At 37.5% G+C, this 17,940-nt stretch overlaps 1 protein-coding gene across 3 annotated transcripts in view; it reads left to right on the plus strand.

Moving 5' to 3' along the window:
• The window catches only part of IL1RAP (interleukin 1 receptor accessory protein), a gene marked incomplete at its 3' end in the record, with an annotated part of 124,319 nt that overhangs the window by 39,319 nt on the left and 67,060 nt on the right, over positions 1 to 17,940 (plus strand). For all 3 annotated transcript variants that reach the window (XM_079922782.1, XM_079922783.1, XM_079922784.1), the window contains exon 2: positions 4,945 to 5,009. In XM_079922782.1, coding sequence (XP_079778908.1) covers positions 4,946 to 5,009 — 64 coding nt within the window. In that variant the 5' untranslated portion in view covers position 4,945. The remainder of the gene's footprint in view (positions 1 to 4,944; positions 5,010 to 17,940) is intronic.

Consider the following 17,940-nt stretch of genomic DNA (forward strand, 5'->3'; position numbering starts at 1 on the left):
TTTTATTATTTTTTTCTATGCTTATGTTATTTCTGATTTTAAAATCTTTGATCTCTACTCTTCATTATTTCCCTCATCTTGCTTGCTTGATTTAATTTTCTGTTCCTTTTGTAGGTTCTTAAGGTGAAAGATTAGATGATTTTCTTGAGATCTTTCTTTTTATATTGTGAGCTTTTAATACAGCAAATTTTTCTCTAAGCACTGCTTTAATTGCATCCCATGCATTTTGGTATGTTGGATTTTCAATTTTGTTCAATACAAAATGTTATCTAATCTCCCTTGAGATTATGTCTTTGTCTCATGGATTATTTAGAAGTATATCCCTTAATTTCTAAGTGTTTGGAGAATTTTCCTGTTATTTATGTATATTTATAGTTTAATTCTATGTTCAGAGAATGTACTTTGAATTCTTTAACATTTGTTAAGGTTTTATTTATGGTGCATAATATTGTGGTGAATGCTTATGTATACTTGAAAAGAATGTGCTAATTTTTCCTTTTTAGAATCCTCAAAAAGTTGCTCCATGCACTCTGTCCAGGTTTATAGTTACATTCATTAAGAAAGACAACGTGCCGTACGCTTACTTCATCTTACCCAGATTCAGAGCATTCTGTGTCACTTTGCTGAAACTTTGGTTTATTAATAAATATTAGATTCGGAAATATTCTGCACAAGAATTCTTTTTTGGTTCAAAAGCTATAAATTAGTTAAAAGATTGATGAAGAAAATAACTCTGATTTATTCTCTTTTTCTGTAAAATGGAGTAATTAATAACTTCTCCTGTGTCCTTCAAAAGCTTGTTTGTCATATCTTAGGTCGACATAGAAGCGAGACCCACTCAAACTTTATCAGAAAGTTAGAGAAAGGTAAAGGAAAGACCTAGATGGAATTAGGACGCAAGGAAGTAATTTGGCTGCAGGGCCAATTTGGGGATGACCATTTAGGGTTTGTGCCTTGATGTTTATGTCCAGGTATTCAGTGAGCAGGTAAAAGCAAAGGGTATCTGTCAACCAGGAATGAAGCAGATAAAGCTTCATGGTTGTAGGAGTTTAATCCAGCTTGGAGTAGGACCTTATAGGGAAAAAAATGCAGGCTCTTGGAACAGCATACTGATAAGCACCAGGTTGAAGGGCCAAGCTCCAACCAGGTTGCTGGGATTCAAAGAGTGCCTATGATCTGATTGTGGAGCTGCATGTGGAATTAGGAAACTGATGGATGAATCCAGTCTTGTGACCTTGTGAATGCGGTTGTACAGAAGGAAGGCTGAGCAAATGGTGATTCAGAGGTAATACTAGCCTTGGGGTAGCAAACCTAGTTTCAGCCTGTTATCTCCTGGCTCAGTGAGAAAATCTAGTGGTCAGGGCTGACCCAGGGGTAAGGAAATCTTGAAGCTTAATAACCCTAGAGAATGCAGACACTAGAAATATTGATTTGCTAGGATAGATGTTAAAGTATATGATAACAATCATTATTAACATCATGGGTTTTTTTTTAAAGGTTTTTTTCATGTGGACCATTTTTAAAGTCTTTATTGAATTTATTAAATGATTGCTTCTCTTTTATGTTTTTTGGCTGCAAGGCATGTGGGATCTTAGCTCCCTGACCAGGGATCGAACCCGCACCCCCTGCGTTGGAAGGCAAAGTCTTAACCACTGGACCGCCTGGGAAGTCCCAACATTATGTTGATTGCATAGAACTAATTATGTATTTGAAACTTCTTGCTAGATGGTACAGACATTATACTAGGAAACAATGGCATTAAATATGAGAGAAGTACTAATATCTAAGGGGAAGTGCAAAAATGATCATATCGTAAATAAAATGGATAATGCAGGGAAGGCTGACTTGGGAATTTATTATATGTAGGTTCCAATCATCTGAAGCAAGGGCAGGGGCTGTTAAACCCCATCACAATAATCTAAAACTAGGTAGTACTTCAGAACATGAGAAACCATGCATTATTAGACAGATTCCCTTGCTTTTCTGACAGTTTCTTCATGTCTGAAAATACCCAGCGCCCCCTCCCCACAAGAAATAAGAATCAAAAGTGTATTACCGGACTTCCCTGGTGGTCCAGTGGTTAAGATTCCGTGCTTCCACTGCAGGGAATACGATGGGTTCTATCCCTGGTCGGGGAAGTTCTGTGTGCTTTGCCGTGCAGGCAAAAAAGAAAAAAAAAAGGTTAAATGAATCAGTCTTCCCAGAGAGGTTTCAGACCAGACACTAACATTGATACCTTCAGTCTGTCAAAACCAGCCTGCACAATCACATTTTCTTTTCAGTCTGCTTTATTCTAATTCATCACCGGGCAGGACTGACCCTGGATTTGTGTTTGCACACAAGTTAGATCAGCTTTATCTTGGTGACCTGACTCCTTGCTTCCTCAAGTATAATCCAGTTACTCATGGAATTATCTATTAAGACTCTCAATCACATTAATTAGAACGTCTTCTAAGTGTTGCCGTAGGAACTCAGAAGCTTATAAACAGGCAAATGGGGAAAATCTAGAGGTGTGAGTCTTTTTTTTTTAATAGCCAAAAGCAATTTGGAAGGCTGGAGTGCCTTAGCATAGCTGAGTACTGGAACTGAGATTACCCTGCCCTGAATCGGCAGTTAAATGTCCGGTTGCTCTCTGTTGACAGGGATTATACAGAATGATTAATTACTTTTATTAATGACTTGGATGAGGACATAGGTGGAATGTCGATCAAGTTCTTAGATGACACAGAACTATGAGGATAACAATTATCGTGGTGACTCAGGAGCCACAGTGATTATAAGACAGAATTCAGTGGCGATCCATCCAGTATGTGCCTGGAAGAATGCTCTCCATGTGGCATAATTTGATGATCATATCATTCCTCTAATCAGAAACTTTCAGTGATTCCCTATTTTCTGTTTAAATGAAATCGTAAGTTCTTAGCCTACTGTTCAAGACCTTGCAATATTCTGATCCTAAAACCCCCTGCTTTCCAACAAAATCTTCTATAGTTCTTTTTCTAATACCCTGTGCTTCAGTCAAGCTGAATTATTTATAGACTATTTCCTATTTATGTTCCATGCTTTCCTTTTTGAGCATTATTCTCCACTGAGTTTCTTTTCCCCACATTTTTCTTCTGCCTCAATTCTAAATTTCCCAACCAGTTCTTGCTCAGTTCAAAGCTACCTCTTGGGTTTAGTCTTCTTTGACTGCCTTAGCTGGAGTAATCTCTTTCTTTGGCTAATCTTCAATAGCGCTTATTGGCCCCTCTCTGACTATTTTTACCACATTACTTTGTGTTGCAGTTATTTCTTGTACACATTTTAAGTCCCTGCTAGAGTCTGCTTAGCACTAGAACTTCCGATAAATCTTTGAGTATCCTAGAGTGCCTCTGCATGTGTATTATTCAAAGTTGCTGTTGCTGCAGTGGTTTGCATGTGGTTTATCTCCTCTACTGGGGGTAACAGCCCTGCATCTTGCTTGCCAGTGACCCCTGTGATTATATCATAGTGACTTGTGAACAGAAAGTGTTCAATACATGTTTTATTGAATTAATGAATGACTAATGGAGAGGACTCCCTAAGTTAATGGTATAAGAACTGGAAGGGAATGGTAGCGTTAAGAAAGAGACATTTAATTTCCGAGATAAAATAGTTGTTTAAGATATAATATACTCTCCTGTGATTTGTGTGCAATCATGCTAAAGAAGAAGAACAGTAGAGATTTTTGGTGATGTGTGGTCAAGAGAGGTGACAGATGTCGGAAACTTGCATTGTCCTTTAAAGTGACCACACACTCTGGATTGCTTGGACAGTACCGTTTTGTACTGTACCTTTCGGTACTGTCCAAAAGGTACCTTTTGTTTCAGTGTAGTGCTCTTTAAAATGTCCCATTTCAAATGCTGTTAATATTACCCTACTTATTAAATATCCCTTTGACCTTTTTGGACTACTGGGTTCCTGTGGTTGTGAAACTTGTGACATAGGCTAATGTTTAGGATAACAGACTTGTAGTTTTCCAGGTGTGGATATAAATCTCATCTCTGTCACCTACTAGAAATATGGTCTGGACGAGTTACCAAGACCAATGTAAGCACCCAGTATGGCTGTTGTGTTCAAAACAGAGAGTGGAAGTCTTAAGTATGGAATTTATCAGTTATATTCAGGTTTCAGTATTTATAACCCCACAGCAGTTTTATCGGGGGCCAGATATGTCTAGAGTAGTAGGGAAAGAAATATTTCACAGAGTTGTTAAATCTCCAGCCCTTCTGCATTAAAGATCACACAACCAAATATAAGGGCATCGTTCTTTCTAGTTGGCTGTTTCAGCTGGTTATCAACAGAAAGGCTAAAGATCACAGAAATTGGAATTCAGCCTCATCATTCGTCTCTTCGAATGAGAAGATAAGAGCAGGCACAGCAGGGCATGAGGATTATACATTTCCCCTTACTATAAATTCAGAGTATGGTGGACTGCAAACCAAGTCTGAATCCAGTATTTGTAGACTTTCTATTCATCACTAAGAAGGAAAACTGTCTGGATTATAAAATATTTCCAATTGGGAATAAACAAGAGAATATGACGAAGGGTAATAAGAACAAACTCATCTACCAGAAATTCAACTCTGATGAAAAAAATCCAAAAAAATATTTTTTTAGTAGGCAGTTAGAGTTCAGTGATTAAGAGGCCGTTCTAGAGCCAGGCTACTGGAATTTGATCATTACTCTACCACTTTCTAGCCACAGGTTCTTGGGTATGTTATTTACACGTGTCTCAGTTTTCTTATCTGCAATATGGGGATGAAAAAAGCCTATCTTACTGGTTGGTTCTGACAATTAAGTGTGTTAATATTGTAAAATTCTTAGAACAGTTCCTAGTCAATAGTCAGCATGCATATGTACGAATATTATTTAAGCACTTGAGAGTAATAAGCACTCTCCTTACCTTTGTATTTATATTGACAGGATGGGACTTCTGTGGTGTGTAATGAGTCTCTACTTCTATGGGATCCTGCAAAGTGATGCCTCAGGTAAGTGAATGTCTTTTGACAATCTATTAAAATGCAACTCACACATAGGGTAATGTCTCAAGTCTTTCTGAAAATGAGTTAAGAGAACATAACGTTGTTTATTTCCACTGACTTCTTTGGTAACATGGAATCTTATATTTGACAGAATTATAGAATTTTGGTGCCGGGAGGAACCACTGATATCTTTCGTCTTCATGGAACAAAGTGCACTGGGGGGAGTGCACTTTCTAATTATAGGAATTTTCCATCACCTTCACATCCAAGCCAACTAGAATCCTATTTCTTCCCCTTACCTCAGGTCCTATGGGAAAAGAAATGACAGTGATGGTAGTATGACTCTGTTTTCCAAACTTGAGCCAGAGGTGGAGAAAGCCTCAGTGGTACCAGTGCACTGATACCTTATAGAAACAAGTAGATAAAGATGGGTTTTTGTCTACTGCTTCCATATAGGAAAGAAGGAACCGGTCATTAGGCTCATTCTTTCTTTGGATGTTGCTTCATAAGCATAAGAAGAGTCAGCCAAAATCTTTACTGAGTTTAAATAACCAAACTCAGTTATCATGGACTTGGATCATATGACCTCAGAGTTACAGGGGACTTGAAAGTCTGTCCTTGCAGGTCTCGTCTCATCTTCAGAGGTACTGCTCAGAACCATTCTATGGTACCTCTAACTAGTGATCATCGAATTTTAGCCCATTATGTCTTTGGACTGATCAAATTCTTAGAAATTTTTTAGTACATATAACTGAAATTTGTCTCATCATATCCATATATTTCTTTGGTTCAACTACTGGATTTAAATAGAAAATACCTAATCCCATGATTCTCTAATTTTAATTCAGGGAACTAAGGTATCTTCATTTAAAAAAAAGCTTGCCATGTATAATTTCCCTGAAGACCATGGACCATACTTTGAATATCATTGCTTTATTTCCTCTTCTATGTGACAGGCTGTCAGAGATGTTAAAACAGTGGTCATAAAACCATGACCATGTTGTCCAATACATGCCTTCAACTGTTCTTCACATGGCATGGATTTGAGCCCTCCTACCATCCTGAAGATCTTTTCTGGGTGTGTTTCAGTTTTGCTACACCACTTAAGGCATTTTATTGGAAACCAATAATAGCACTAAAGGAGGGGTATATTTAGGACAGAGTACAGCTCAAAGCCAAGAGAAGGAGCGATAACTTCTAACCTTGTTGGCCCTTGGAGGCTTCACAGAGGAAAAGATATATTATAAGCAGAGCTGATAATCAGCTGGGATGCACTAGTGTACAACTCTACTGGCTGTTTAGACCAGCCTCTGTCCTGCTTGAGTGAGTGTCCCATTTGACTGGCCGGTGTCCTGATGTCCTGGTTTTTAAATATGCTGAATATAACGCCTGATTGTTGTTTGTTCTTATTTGATTTAGTTCTAGCCTTGACTGATATCTTCTTACAGAGGCCTTCCTTAACCATCTTAACTAAAATATCCCTGCCAATCACTCTCTATTCCTCTATCCTGCTTTAGTTTTCTTCATAACACTCATTATTTCTTGACACTATATTAACTCTTTCTTTTTTCTCCTCCTCCTTTTCTTCTCCTTCCCTTCCACCTTCTTCCTTTTCTTTTTCCTCCCCAACCCCCATCCTCCTCTCCTTTCTTTCTTTCTCTTTCCCTCCTTTTCCTCCATCCCTCCCTATTTCTCTGTTTTTAAGCTCCCTAAGGACAGGGACTTGTCCATTTTGTTTGTTACCCAAACACTTGGAGTTAAGATTGACATATAGACAGAGTAGGAACTCAACTTTTATATTTATACATATATATGCATATATCTACAAATACGTATATGTAAAATGGATGAAAAAGTGTTTCACATCCTTTTTTGCCCAGATTGGTTAATTTTATAATGGAACTTGTTTGGATTCATGCCGGCAATTCATCAATGTGGTTTTATGTTCCCACCTTGAAGGAAAAGGGGGAGATGACCTTGTTCCTCTTGTTAGAGATCAATGAAGTTTCAGAAGTTAGTGGTTGGTTAGTGCTGGTGCCTCCCTACTGGTCCTGGCCGCGTTGTTTTCTGAATGACTTTTACTGTAATCCATCCAACGGGCCCCCACCCCACCCCCTCAAATGTTGTTGGAAAATGAGCTTTCTACCCAGGAACTGACTCATAATTCTGCTAGGGAAGCTGATTTCTTGAATAAGATAAGTTCTCATACCAGCCCCATTGAGTCACCATGGGAGCAGGAAACATGTTGTAATGCCCTCAGCCCATCTGGCCCATGTTTATTTGCCTTCCTTATGAAAAGGTATATTGTGTCTGTGTCAGTGATGTACTTCCTAGTTGGAGGGAGAGGAACAAAAAGGAAGTGTTGTTGACAAAAATAAAAGGGGCAACTGGCTCTGGGCTATGAGAGGAAAAAGGGATCAATGCACATACTGGGGGATCAACCAACCTCTCGTGCATGATGCCTCTTACAACGAGGTAGATGACAGTAGACTGGTTGGTCTTTCATGAGGCTCTTTTTGTGCTTTAGGTACCCATGTTAATGGAACCACAAGATTGATGTGAGGAACAAAGGAGAAATAGCTTTAAAACCCTAAAGCTCTGTACACACATATGATATTAGTAAGAGTTTTGTCTTGTTGCTCTGGACCCCTCCATGTGAACCCTTCTCTTAAGGAAAGCCCACAATTTTAAAAAAGAATCATAACAACGTAAGAGCTTTATTTCTATGGGGTGCATTCCAGTGCAGTGAACTGGGCTTCAAGGCACACAATTCTGACTAGAGAACATAGTCTTTCTATAGCAGTACAGTGGTGTCCATCTTCACTCAGGAACCTGGCAGCAACATTTCATCTCCAGTGATGATAAAAGCAAATAATCAAAAAACAACATTTACTTTCTTTTAAGGAATTAAAGCTTGGATAATTATAATAGTGATAATATAATTAATGTGGTATAGTGGTGATAATAAAGCTTCCTTTGCTGAAATAAAATTCTCTTTGAATTTTACATGTTCTGTGTCATTTAGTTCTCACACCCAAAACAGAGCAGTCAGGGTATTTCTTATTTGGATAAGAAAATTAGGATCAAAGTGGCTAAGTGAGCTGCCCAAAGTTAAACAGCTAATACTTAACACATCTGTGACTTCAACTAGTTCCTCAGTTCCCAAGACGCATGTTACTTTTACTAAATGCATTCCCTTTGTACTCTACTGGCAGATAAATAATTCAGAAAAAAATATTAAGATCCAAGGGGTCACGGGTTTTGCTAACTGTTAAAGAACCACTCAGTAATATATTTCTGTGTTTTCTAGATAAGAAGTATCTTTACTCTCCCTGCCCCCTCACTTAAGGTGCACCCCCCGCACCACCATTGCAGTGATTTTCCCCCAGGAAGCAAATCACTGTAGTGTAAACTCAAAAGTCAATATTCCTGTTTTTGCTTATTATAGAATTAAACATTTCTAATACTAAACTCAAAGAAGTGCTCCTCTGCAAGAATCCCAAAAGCAAACTTTGACTTGTCACACATTTCTCTTTTGGTGTGTTTCATTGGCAACATGTTAAAAAGTTGAATTGTTTAAGCTGCCTTTAGAGTAGAAATAAACATTTGGAACTTGTGATTCCAAGTTGGGGAGGTAGTTAGAATGGCACCATGTATAATATGGTGAATTTAAAAACTACTGCCATACCAAAATTATTTGCTACACAGTCCACATAAAAAATGATAGCAATGAATTTTCTTTCCCAAAGGCATGCACGCGCGCGCGCGCGCACACACACACACACACACACACACACACACACACAGAGATCTTTGAATACAGCTTTTTATTTCAAAGTCAACAAACAGTTGACTGTGTGCCAGTTGCAGGGCTAGATTTCACTCACATTATCATTAACTTCACAGAAAACACTGTGATGCGGATGGGGTGTAGGTATTCTTATCCCCGTCTTATAGTTTAGGAAATGTAAAGCCAGGGAGTGGTCTCAGTTAACAGTACTCATGATAAGGTTTCGAAGGCTGCCTTCCCTCCAAAAGCAGAGCTCTTTCTTTTATACAGCATTACCTACCCTTAGGGCTTTCTTCTACTAACGGAGGTAAGATCCCCTTATTTCTTTATCATTATTTTTAAGAAATTTGCAGAGGGTGGAAATAATCGCGTGGCTTATTGAGAGTGAATTACGCTCTATAAAATAAATAAAAACATTGTGGCTTACCAGGAATCAAGAGACACTGGTTCAAGTTCTGACTGTTTCACTTCGTGAGCTGGTTAATGACATTAAAGTCATTTAATCATTCTGTTTCACTGTGTCCCTGCATATAAACCAAAACAACCAACCAACTAACAACAGCAAAATAACCATCCAACCAGCTAAAGCAACAACAGCAAAACCTCAACCAATTCTTCCTTCTTGCTTTTTTATTAAAGAGCATTATGGGTTGTCTTGTACACCATGGACATACTCAGGGTACACTCTTCCTATTATTTAATTATTTCTAATGACAAGTGTTTATCTTACAATGATTTCAGTTTATTCTAAAGGTCATGTGTTTGACCATTTCATACTGTAGAAACCAGGGTGAATAAAGGAAGATTCTTATTGTAAGTATCTTACAGTAAAATTTGAAAGAAAGAAGAGAAAATAAATACCAAACAAAATTGCATAAGACGGCAGAGAAAGTTATTAGTCCTGTAGGGTGGTACTGAGGACAACTTCTTAATCAAACAACGACTGCTCTTTTCTAGGAGAAAATATATCTCTTATTTGGGAACAGAATGTTCAGTTCAGCTGAATTCAGGGTTAGTGTGAAGGCGTTTGGAAGCCAAGCTGGAAAGGTAAGTTAGGAACAGATTGTGGAGGACAGGAATCCTTGCAGGTGAAGGGAATATTTGTGTTTAATGTATTTTAGACATAGTTGGCTAGCTCTTTTTTTTTTTTTTTTTTTTTTGGTCTTTCTTCTACAAGGATCTATAATATTTTAATGCGTGAAATGGTTCTTTCAGCTTTTGGTAAAGATTCAATTTGTTGCCAGCACCAGTGGCCTCATGTTATTTGAATATGTTCTTTGAAAAACTCCATACTTGGATCTACTTGTGACATTCAGTCCTGTCTCTGTTGCTCATGGCTGGTCATCCTGAACACACTTCCTTTCTATGCAATTTAGTCCAAACATTTGAAGAATGTGTGAAGAATATAGTTTCATTTTATTCTTAGACCTAAAGGTCATTGGAATTATAACATTCACCCTGATGTCCTATAAATGTTTCTATGTTTCTTCTTCGGAGCAGGTATCTTCACTTTTTTTTTTTTTTTTTTTTGAACTGCATTGAAAGACACTGATGTTTATTTTTAAGTTACTTGTACTTCCCAAGGGTGCGTATTGAAAAGAGATTTGAGTACCACAATTTATTGGCCTGATGCTAGCTTTGCAGTTATAAATTCTCTAGAAAGTCTTCTTGTATCACAGCGATAATTCTATGTTTAGAAAAATGACCTGATTCTTCCATAACATGTGTGAGTTAAAAGAAGCCGCTATCTTTGTAGGGAATACATGGGCGTATATGGTTATAAGTGACAATATCTGGCTTATAAGACAGTCTTCTGCACTTTGAATCGCCTTTGTTTCTGCGTTCCCCCCTCCCCAATATTTGTTTCTGCCATATTGAGATGAGCTTTATAGAACAAGATGACCATCTGATTATCAGTGACTCACTCCTGGGCTAGTTCTCACTCCTTTTATTTCACTACTTTAAAAATTCCTTTTCTATTTAGTTGATGAACTTCTTTAAAAAATAAAATATATATCTACCCTTGAGATAACAACACAATAATGACTTTATTCTAAAATCCACTAGGTGCTGCAATCACTCATTTATTTTTGAGGGACAGAGAGAAAATGGATACATTTTATAAATAATATGAGAACCTCAGTCAATAACTTCAAGTACCTGCCATCCAAACCTATAAAAGCAATATACAGAATTGCCTTCCTTTGTCTTTCTCAGTTTTAGAGGCAGTAGGAATAATGAAAATACAAGGTGGCTGAGAAAATAAGAGAAAAGAGACAAAGTAATCACACACTTGGTAATCTAGACTTGGCTGAGTTCTGTTGTTTTCATGAATTTCATTTCTCCTTCTGCCACCAGAATCAAAACTCTTGGTAAAGCTGTACATTATTGGGAAATAAATACCACTTTCCTACGGTGTTTGTCAGTAGTGTCTGGAATAATAGTTTAAGGCTCTTTGCCCATCATCTCATTGTTTTGTTTTGTTTACTTCCGAGATACTTTCACATTTTTTGAAGTACTCCTTGAGGTATGCAGAAGTGTCCATTTTGGTATATAAACCAAGGTACTGATGTTTGCATTTTTCCCATAACCTATATAACAGAACATTGTGGTCCTTTTAAAGTCTGGGCTTTCCATGCCAGCGAGAAGGACCAACCGAAGAGTATTTGCCAACTATGCTTCCTCCGTGGAACCTGTGTAGATATTCAAGGGGAAGGAAACAGAGAGGCCATCCATCAGTTACTCGTAGCTTTTCTATATAAACGTAACTCTTTATTAATATAATACCGTGGATTTTATTTGATTCTTAATTGCTTGCATACAACTATAGTTGAAATATAGGACTCTATTATTGTTAAAGCAAACACAGATATACAAATTGTTTTTCCCAAGCAGATCTCAACCATTATCAGCCATTATTTAGCATAGCTTTGTTTGCTCTTTTTTTACTTTGGGAAGAAACCTTTAATCCTTCACCATGGACTTGTTTGCTGTTTAAACACATTACACCTAATAGCTTAAATTGATGCACCTGAGTTAATTCTGTCCTTCCCTAGATCCTCTGGGACTTCAGACTGCCCCAAAGGTCTCTTAATGAACTAATTTTTGCTTTTCAGATAGAAAGCATTACTTTTATCTTCATAGTTTTCTAATTTGCTTTGGATTCTTTGATCTATTTGGTCCCCTGAGGAGAACAGAATTTCTCTTATACAAGACTTTTTCACATCCATGGCTTGCTTCTAAATGTCTTTTCAGCGCTTTTAAATTGTCCACTCAAGGTAAAGGAAAATAAAGAGAAGGAGTGGGGGTGAGGAGAGAAGAAGAAAGAAAAAGGAGAGAGGAAGAAAGAGAAGAGATAGTGATAGAGATAGAGACAGGGTGAGAGAGAGGGAGATACAAAGAGAAAGATAGAGGAGATACAGAGAGAGTCTTTCCACAGAGGGACTTTGCTGCATTTGATGCAAACCCAGGAATATACTTTTTCAGATCATTAAAAAAAAAACTTTTTTAAGTACCACAGTTAAATACTCTCTTTTTTTAACTGAACTTTGCATTGGATGGTATCCTTTTAGAACAGTTCAGTTTTGTTTTGTTTACCTTCCAACTCTTTCCTTTCTTCCTAGTATGTTAAAATGATGAGCTGAAATAGAAGCCTTAAGTATTATAGAAGTTTCCTTGTATCTAGTGTACCTCTAGCCAAGAGAGCCATCAGCATCTTCAGGACACTTGTATTATGAAGGAAGTATACAGCAGAGATGGTGGAGGCGTAGAGCTGTGCATGGCCTTCATGATACTGAAGGGAGAGGAGATGGCAGGCAGGAGTGCGCCCTTATGCACTCTGCATACGTAAGGTCTAGGGCAGAAGCAATCTGCTGGGTGCAACTGACACTGAGCTGTAAACTGTCTTTCCTTTTAGCAATGTATTGCTGGAGGCTCAGTAGAAACCCAGCTTGTATTTATGTCTAAGAGGAGGGTGTAGCTTTGTTTGGAGGATAATTGAAATAATGGAAAGTGTGAATATAGCAATTAATAAATGGAAGTGTTGGAGGAGTCCCTCCCACTACATACAATATTCTTCATGAGATGCTAAGCAGGATTTCAGGAAGAAAGTGAAGACAGGGTCTTTGTTCCTGGTTGCTTTATTAAAGCAAGCTCTTAATTATCTCACCTTTATTACTCTAAATATCCTGTTATTAAAAAATGTTCTTCCTCTTATCTACAATGCAGTGATAGTTGATGACTGCAAAATAGCCATGAAGCATTATACAATACTGCATTTTTTTAATGACTAAAGGAAAATCATGTTAAGCTAAGCATGACTTTAAATATCTTTTATTCTAATTCTCTTTAAATTGGTAATAACTATATAGTGGAATGTGCATGTGTGTGTGTGTATAATAAAAAAAGAAGGAGGTGAATGAAATAACATTAATTGAATCAGGGAGTAGTGTTTGTGTGCGTGTGTGTGTCTGTGTGTGTGTATTAATATAAAATATTGCATAAATTTCTGAAGAGCCTCATAAGATAGAAATAGATGTTTTCATCTGTCTTTACCAGTGAGGAACTCCACATTCAGAAAGGTGAATTAAAAAGCTAAATTAACAGCTTACTATAGCTATTATAAGTAGTAAAACTTGTCTACCTGATTGACTTTAAAATGCATGCTATTCGCTCAATACCACACTGCCACTGAATTCTTTATGATTAAAACTCTTCTCTTTCTAAATATGCCAACCAAAGCTATCAATAATTGATGATACAGAGCACACACATTTGAAAGGAAACATTCAACCAATTAAAAAAACAGAGAACATAGGATGTAATTTTTCATGTTGCGAATACTATTTCAAATTGACTTGTTCCAAGCTTCCTGAAACATATACAGTGTACTACAATTGTGTACCTTAGATAACATACATTTTTCCAAGGTTATAAAAAATTTCTTAAGGGAAAGCAGTTCTTAACAAGATTGCAGATGGATGAAGGAACAGTGGTTCAGTGCAGATGCAGCGGGTTTGAGTGGAATGGGAAGCTGTTGACTTCAGTATGTGGCAAGGTTGCTTTGGCGTTATTCATTTGGCTTCCCCTGTGGCTAACTCAGAGATATTGACTGTTAACTCCCTGTCTTCTCCTTCTTCTCCAACTACAGAGGTTCCGTCCCTCTTGCTAGGTGTCTAGGGACTTTGTAAATGATGTTTACCTGTGGCTCAGAATTTTTTTGGTTCCCAACAGTGTATAGCTTTAGAAAATAATTTTCAGTCAAAAAATGCCAGGTTTTGGGGTTTTTTTGCTAGCCTTTGGCGGTGACTGGGTGTGAATTTTGAAATTTGATGGTGGATTTACTGCACGTTCCATTTTATTTCTGGTGGGGCTGGAATGTTTCATCTTTTTCAGAAACTATCGTGTGTGCGTGTATGTGTGTGTGTGTGTGTGTGTGTGTGTGTTGGAGGACAGAGGGAACAAACATACCCACTGAACTGAGAAGGCATCTTGAGGCTGAAAAATGGGGCAGGCAGCTCCATATAATCAATGGATCCGTTTCTTATAAGTAACTTACAAGGTGGGATCAGGTTTGGGTGGACAAGTATTCAGAAGCATTCACAGCTGCTCTCTGCACCACCGAGGGGTTATAGTTAACCTAGGGTATGGAGTTAGGTCATTGGAAACAGGACATGCATTCCTAAGTCAAAATTCATGAATGGGTAACTAGTCTTGTGGGTTCCATGAATACGTCAGCAAAGGTTTTCATCATTGTGTGGGGACTAACAGAGCATAGAGGCCACCTGGTCCTAATAATTATGAAGCAATATCTATTAACTACAAAGCCTTTGACTACAGAGAAGTGACTCACTGTACAGTACAGTCCTGGGTAGGGTCAGCGAAGGACAGGAGAACCTGTAAGGGCCAGAATGGCGTCAGTTATGCCAACAGCCAAACACTGTGGCAATAAAACTGCTAGAATAACTGTTATCTGGATTCAGCGAGTGCGCAAAAGTTTGGACAGGGGGCATTATCCCCGATCCATACCCAGTGCAAACTCTCCAGAATCACAAACCTGAAAAAGTGTTCAGGTTTAATGCACAAGTCCTCTTTAATCCCAGGGAAATCTGTGTTTTCATAGGCTAGTTATCCATTTTAAAGCATGCAATACTTTTATCACAGAAGGATAAGTATTTCCCTCCTGTTTTGAAAATGTACCTTTGTGACGTAATAGAAACAGGTCAAACATCTACATGACGTCCATATCTAGGGTAGGTGGTCCTTCATGACTAGATGTGGAACCCAGCTCAGCAGATGTTTCCTGGGCATCTGTACCACAGGGGATGTAAAGAAGATTAAGACACTTTGCATTCATTCATAGTCTATCAGTATGTGATATACACTGTGCTTGCCTGTATTTATTGGTAAACAAGACAGAAGTAGTATCTGCCATCATGGAGCTTAGTCTTGGGGAGGCTGTAGGACAGAAGAAAATAAATAAATAAACACATTTTTAAAAAGTGAAGATTATCTATAGGGCATTATACTGATGGAAAATAATAGGACAATACTTCCATTGTTGGGTGGTTGAGAAAATCTATTTGAGAAGATGACATATTCTATTGAGAAGTGAAGGAAAGAAGGACCACCATGCAAAGCAGAGAGAAGGCAGTGGATGGCATGTGTGAAGGTCCTGAGCCATAAGGATCATGACACCAGTATCGCTGGAGCTTCAAGGACTGGGGGAAGCTTTCAAATATACAATTCAGTGTTGTTAATTATAGTCCCCATGCTATACATTATATCCCCATGACTTACTTATTTTGTAACTGGAAGTTTGTACCTTTTGACTCCCTTCCCCATTTCACCCACCCCTCCATCTCCCACCTCTGGCAACCACCAATCTGTTCTCTGTATCTATAGACTCAGGTTTTTGTTTATTTTATTTTTCCACATATAAGTGAGATCGTGTGATGTTTTTCTTTGTCTGACTTATTTCACTTAGCATAATGCCCTCAAGGTCCATCCATGTTGTCACAAATGGCAAGACTTCATTCTTTTTTCATGGGTGAATAATGCAATAATAATATTATATCTTTTTTATTCATTCATCCATTGAAATTGCTAAGTGAGTAAATCTTTTTTTTTTTAACATCTTTATTGGAGTATAATTGCTTTACAATGATGTGTTAGTTTCTGCTTTATTTTTATCTTTTATTATTTTTTTAACATCTTTATTGGAGTATAATTGCTTTACAATGGTGTGTTAGTTTCTGCTGTATAACAAAGTGAATCAGCTATGCATATACATATATCCCCATATCCCCTCCCTCTTGCGTCTCCCTCCCATCCTCCCTATCCCACCCCTCTAGGTGGTCACAAAGCACCGAGCTGATCTCCCTGTGCTATGCGGCTGCTTCCCACTAGCTATCTGTTTTACATTTGGTAGTGCATATATGTCCATGTATAAATCTTAAAAGTCCTCATCATAAGAAAAAAAATTGTAACTATGTATGGTGACAGATGTTAACTAGACTTACAGTGGCAATCATTTCACAATATACACAAATATCAAATCATTATGCTGTATGCCTGAAACTAACATAATGTTATATGTCAATTATACCTTGATAAAAATATTTTTAAAATTCGAACACACACAAAAAAAAAAGAAAAAAGAAAACTCTGGGGGAAGGGGCCTGAGATGAGGAGGAAGAGGTAGTCAGAGTCCAGGGCCTATTATGGTTGTTATTTCATTTACCTTCATGCCACAAAAGGTCACTGAAAGGACTTGAGCAGGTCCCTGACACTATCTAGTTATTGAATGTTCATGCTACCCACCATGTCGGAACTAGCTTGGAGAAGATTTCAGTTTCTCTCAGTATGGTGGACAAGGTCCCCTAAACAACCCTTTTCCTGTAAAGCAGCTAGAAATGCTACATTTAAAAATAAATGTCTTGCTGAGTTGGTAACAAATTCTCGGAGGACAAAATTGAAGTGAAAACAGGAATCCAGAAAGAAAGGAAGCCAGCTCTGCAGCTGGCGGTTACCCAAGGTAGCATCCAGAGTCAGTGGAAAAAGATGTATTTAAATGCTAGGACATTTGCGTAATTTCTATAAAAATAAAGTTAAATTCTTACCTTATTCCTTACCCCCAAACAAATCTCACTTGAATTAAATATTTAAATGTAAAAAAATAAATTAAAGCCTAAAAGTACTTGAAGAAAATATATGCAAGTGTTTTTATAATGTGGAGGTAGAGAAAGCCTTTCTAGATATATCATCAAGGGTAGGGGCCATTAGAGAAAATTAGATATATTTGACTACATAAAGATTGACAAAATTAGTAGAGCATCAACATATTATAATTTAAAGGATGAATGAAAACTTGGGAAGATACAGGTATATGGCAAATGGTTAAGTCAGTACAACACAAGGAGCTCTTGCACACAAAAGAAATCCTTCCAATGTAAAGTATACTCTTTGAAAAAAAATGAGAAAAGATTTTTAACTAGAAGTTCAGGCAGTTCAAGAAGAGAAAAACAAATGGATCATACTAAAAAGAAGTCAAGTTCATGAGTAAGAAGATAGATGCAAATTAAACCAACAATGAGATGTCATTTTTCACCCATTATATTAGCAACAATTAAGGAGAACAGTCCTACCTAGCATTAGATAGGATGTGGTGATCTAATGACCAAGTGTGGTGTTCTCATACCATGTGGGTAAGTGTCCCTTGAATAGGCTTTGTGAAGGGCACTTTGACTGTTCGTTTCAAAGACACCAAAGTGCCTCCCATTGACCTTGTAATGAACGTTGCACACATATATCCTAAAGAAATAATCAGAGAAGTGCGTCAAGCTGTATTCACAACTTTATTTGTCATACAGTTGTTCAAATAGGTAACATTGGACAAAGCAACGTAAATATCCATTGATAGAGGATACCAAAAAAAAAGGAGAATATTATTGAGTCGTAAAAAATATATATTGATATTTGTTGATAAAGAAATGAGTTTATGATAGATATTTCTGTTTAAAAACAGGTACCATACAGCAGTTTTTTAAAGTCTGAAACCTTTAAAAACAGTGACAGTTGTTTGCTGAAGCTAGATTGCAGTGGTTTATGAGAGCCATTTGTTCAATTTTCAGGAATTATGTGAACCAG

Source organism: Stenella coeruleoalba (genome assembly GCF_951394435.1).
Source record: "Stenella coeruleoalba genome assembly, chromosome: 5".
Lineage (NCBI taxonomy): Eukaryota > Metazoa > Chordata > Mammalia > Artiodactyla > Delphinidae > Stenella > Stenella coeruleoalba.